Below are 4,993 nucleotides of genomic sequence, written 5' to 3' on the forward strand. Positions count from 1 at the left end.
CCGCCGCCGCCCCCGAGGCCGCTGCCAAGGGCCCCGGCCGGGACTGGGCCGCCTGGGACCGCGGGGCTGGTGCCCTGGACGACACCGACAGCATGCCTGATCCCGCGCTCTTCCTCTACGCCCGGAGGCCCCCGCGGCCTGGTGGCTGCGGCCCGCGCCAGCAGCCTCCCCCGGACCAAGTCGACCTGCAGCCAGCGCCCTGCCCGAACCGTCCTGCAGCGCCCAGCACCCCGGGTGCGCCTGGGGTCCCGGAATAGGCGAGAAGCTGGCGAGGTGGGAGAGGGGGAAGGCCCGACCCCAGCGGGGGTGCAGCTCGGGCAGCGCGCAGGCTGGTCGGGGGTGCTGGGAGAACCGGCCCTCCTTCAGGGAGCAGGGGGAGGCGGCCCAGGCTCCCCCACCCTTTCAACCGCCCCCGCCTTTTGTATTTCCCAATGTTAACGAAGCTTTGAGCTCTCCCCTCCCGCCAGGGAGCTCCTTCGCGGGGCTGAGCGAGTGCACTTTTTTTTGTGGAAAGGACTAGAAGTACAGATTCCTATCTCATCCCCACCTGCCACTGGGAGGGGAGTCACGCCCCGCCCCGGGAAAGCTGACAATCGTTTGACGCTAACGGGGAGGCTGGAATGGCCTAAGGAAGGAACACCACGGAGTGGCACTTAACAGCTCTGGGCCTTCCAGCAATCCCCTCCCGCCTCCCCGAGTCCCGCAGGGCTGCCCTTCCCACCAAGCCTTCCTCCTAGGAGAGGCGGGCTGAAGGCTGGACCTGTTCCTCTGAAGTCATTTCCTCCCAGTCCCTGTGCTCCCCCACCCCCATAAGTCCTTACAGATGAGCACCCAACACTTTAGAAGACACCGCCTCCCAGAACCCCTGGCGAGGGAAGTGTACCTAATGGAAGTTTGAACTTCTGGAAGGTAGCACCCATAGACCCTTACAGAATGGATTGGATGGCAGAACAGGTCCAGAGCTCTCTCCAGCTCATTTCTTACCCAGGAAGCCAGCCTAGGTTTTTGGACTAGGAGCTGTGCTGGGGAGTGAGGTGGGCCTCCCCCCCCCTGCCCCACTAGGCTCCTGGAAGGGCAGAAACTGCCTTCAGGAGGTAGCTGGGAATCTGAAGGCTGCCCTGGGAGTTTCCCTAGTCCTGTTTATTGGTGCTAATTTTGTTCAGTTTCCTAATTAGCTGGTTATACCCAGAGGTTGGAGGAAATCTCCCCCTCTTGGAAAAGGCAGTTATGGATAGAGATTTGAGTTTACTGGGGGCCTGGGGGAAAGGGCACAGGTTAGGCCACAGTTTGGCCCCCTCCAGGGATGCCCCAGCCCTATGACAGTGCCGGGATGCTCAGTACCCTTCTGTGAAGGCTGGGGAGTGGCAAGATGGAAAGTGGCATGGCCCACCTCTGACTGCGTTTCTCCCCTGCTCCCCTTTCACTACCAAAGGACAGTTCCAGTCCAGCTTGTTACCCCTCCCCAAGACCAGCTAGAAAGAAATCCCTCTAGAGTGCTCTTCCTCTCCCCACCCTATGCCAACCCTCCTCTGTGGGTCCTGCATCCAGTCCTAAGTGCCTGTGAGGTCTTCCAGGGGTTGACATGAGAACATGCGGTAGGAAGAGGCCTTTACCTTAACACCCCCTCCCCTTTGGCATGTCCTGAGCTTGCTGAGGCCAAGCATTCCGTGGGTCACCTGGGGATTTGGAAAGTGAACAGAGTCAGTCTCTAGAAGTAATGAGCCCTTCTCACATCATGGCTCCCATGAAGAAGAGGTAGGGAATCCCCATTCGTATCCTCTTTTGCTGTACATGTTAGGGACAGCAGGCGCGGAAGGAGAAACCAGTGTACACACCCCCAGCCCACTCAGACATGCGGTCCCATCCCAGCTGACCACACTCAGACCGCCGAGACCACGAGCAATAACCAGGCCTGGCTGGGGGGATCTAGCCTCTAGGAGCAGATGGCCAAAAGTGTGGGCAGCCTGGGGACATCAGCCCTCTCCAGTTGAAGTTTGACCAAGAGGTGGCCTAGGGCCCCTGCTTTGTCTGCCCCGCTTCCCAGCCTCCCCATTCCTGTGACTGGACCTCTGCCATCTGTGTCTCCCCTGAAGTGTAACTCACTCTACCCTCATCGTCTTCTCTTCCATGATGTGTCTGTGCAAGGAGACAAGAGAGGAGACAAGGCCTGTCTTCTCTCCTTTGGCTGCAATCACTTGAAGGGGCCCAGAGGACTGTGAGGAGGATGGAAGGAGGAGTCTGCTCAGACCCTCATCTTCCACAACCACACTTTTGGAGTGAACAGGGTGACTTTGTTGTGTCAGTTCTTCTACAGAGACGGTAAAGTTCTTTATCCACCTACCCACCCACTAAAAGCCATAGTGATGGCCACCTGGCCTTCCCCCCAGCTCTATAGCAATAGCCTTCTTCCCCACCCTCATCCTGGGGTACCCAGGGTGTCAGGCTAGGACCCTAACCATATCCCTACTCCAGGGTCCTCCTGTAGCCTGCCTGCCTTTCCCCAAGTGACCCCATCAGCAGTTCCCAATGCCTGTCCCTCTTCCAGCATCTAGAGATAATGACACTTAATTGTTTGTGGGGTGCTTGGAGATCCCCCAGATGAAAGGTTCTAAGTGCTGGGGTGGCTGACTCATTGACTCTCAGCTGAGGTGTTGGGGGGTGGCTGGGAAAGGAAATAAGACAACCCTCCCCCTCTACTCAGCAGCCGAGGGGGTGGGGAGGTAGGCCTGAGGGACATACAAGTTACCAATCTTAACAGAAACCCCCCTTCCTATCCCTCTCCTGGAAATAATGGACCAGAGATTTCCCTCTACCTAAGTGCTCCCAGGTTAGGAACAGTGCAGCAGAAAGAAACTGGGAGACAGTGACCACCCTTGGCCTCAGCAGCCTAAAACGTCTCAGCCTAAGGGCCTGTGAGAGGCCCACCCTCAGCTTCCGGTCTTCCTCTTCCCTAGCCTGGGGGACCCAGACTGCTAAAGGAAAGCTCATCCTCCCCTGGAACACCTGGTTGACTAGAAGGGAAGGGATTGCTTCTCCTCCCAACTTGTCCCCTTTTATTGGCTACAAGAATTGCTATTGGGGGTGGGGCATGTTAACATGGACACTTAGGGGCCATGTTTGGTGCCCCAGTTACACCCCAAAGGGCTGAAGGACACTGCAGGTGTGGGGTGGGGTGGGGGGGGCTCTGTTCTGAAAGCCAGCCAGGGACCAGCAGTGATGCAGCGAGGGGCTCTGTCCCCATGCTTTTCGTCCCCATATCCCACACACACAGTGGCCTGTAGTTTGGGAGATTCCACTAGGACTGAAAAGGGGTAGTCCTTCCCCCAAATAAGAAGCAGTCTAGAGATCTCCCAGTGGAGAGGAAGGATACAGGAGGGGGTGGGACAGCCTCTTCTCAGTGCAGAGCACGCAAGATCTCTAAGCACCCACTGGCTGAGGCGCCAGCCTTGAATGGGGGGCATGCAGGGCTTCAGAACCACCTGGCAGGAGCCCCATGGACAGGACAGAAAGATCCTGCTCCAAATTCTCTGTTGGCTGCGCTTTTTAATCCAATGCTTTTCAGAGTGTATTCTCTCACCCACGGATATAGAGCCCTGTGCTTTAGGGGTGACTGTCATATGCCTTATTCTTAATAAAATACCTGAAAAATACACCAGTCACTCCTCTTCTTTCTGGGCCCTTTGCCCACTCCACCCCTGCCACAGACAGTTGAAGAAGGTATGGAGGGGATAGGGAGTGGTTTAGGAATCAACGGGAGGGTTGGGTGACACTGGGAACCTAGACTCTGGAGTCCCCTCCTAGATAGTCCTTGTTTTGCCCCAACTTCTGTGACTGGCAGCAAGAAAGGAAGGCGGCGGGAAGCAGAAAGGCTGAGCAAGCAGAGTTTATTGCTCCCAGACAGCAGCTGAGATGGAGCCCCTAGAGTGGGGTTTAGAACCCCTAGAGTGGGGTCCACAACTACTGCCAACTCAATAAGGGAGGAAGGGTCTCTTATGTAGAGTCTAGGTTCACATTCCAAAGGGGTGACTCATCGCTGTGCTCCCTGATGCTAGGCCCAATTAATTATCAAACTTGGATGTGAGACCCAGTTCCTTATCACCTTCAGCTAATCCCATCCTGGATGCAAGGTCAGTTTATTACCACTTTATCAAGCTTGGATGCAAGGCTCAATTCTTTACCGCCCTAATTCAGTCCTTGTCAGTAAATCTTTGGTCACTCCCAGCAGTCCTCACTTAAGGCATAATAAGGCACTCACTCACAGAGATCTTTCGACACTCAAACTAGCCCTGTTTCCAGACCACCCAATCCAAATGGACAAATGAGGCCTGGCATCAGAGCTGGCTAAGTTGGACAGTATACATTAGAAGAGCTCCAAAGGCTGGAGTAACCCTTTGTCCTGGCCTAGGAGAAATTCTGGGCTTCTGGCATTTTTGTCTATTCTGACAAAATGGACACTCACTGCCATCCGGTCCGGCAAGAAGCCCAGAATCCAAAAGAGAAGCCCTGTTCTTCTCTGCTAGTGTGTATTATCCTGGGTCTGCAACTTAGACATCCAGCACCCACAAGATTTCAAGCCTGTACATTTTCAATGTAGAACCAAGTGGTGGATAATTCAGAGAAAAAACAGCAGTTCTGCATTCTAAGGATGCAGGGATATGCTAGTTTAGCCTGCAAGTCTTCTGATAATAAGACTCATCGCTTCATTTTGAGGAACTTCCTTTCTCCCATCTCAACCCAGGTGTTGGGGGATTGAGCCAGATAAGGTGTGTCATATCAATTGGGTTGGGAATGGACATGGCGTTCAGTCTAAGCCAATGTGAGTCAATCTCAGGACTTTTGCCGGTACCATTCACTCAACATATCAGTCAGATGCTAAAGACAGCAGCAGCGCCTCCCCGGTGGCACAGGGGTTAAAGTCAGCAACGTCAAGCTGTCTGCAGCCACTAGAGCATGGGTTTGATTCCCCGGCCAGGGGCTGACCCACATGGCGCAG

General features: G+C 55.1%; 1 protein-coding gene across 1 annotated transcript in view; it reads left to right on the forward strand.

The window, feature by feature from the left end:
• LOC105853750 overlaps positions 1–257 on the forward strand; it is a 16,582-nt gene extending 16,325 nt beyond the window's left edge. The window contains exon 6 of the mRNA XM_012726096.1: positions 18–257. Coding sequence (XP_012581550.1) covers positions 18–257 — 240 coding nt within the window. The remainder of the gene's footprint in view (positions 1–17) is intronic.
• The last annotated feature ends 4,736 nt before the right edge of the window (positions 258–4,993 follow it).

This window comes from Condylura cristata, unplaced genomic scaffold (genome assembly GCF_000260355.1).
Source record: "Condylura cristata isolate star-nosed mole 26May11 unplaced genomic scaffold, ConCri1.0 scaffold00017, whole genome shotgun sequence".
NCBI lineage: Eukaryota > Metazoa > Chordata > Mammalia > Eulipotyphla > Talpidae > Condylura > Condylura cristata.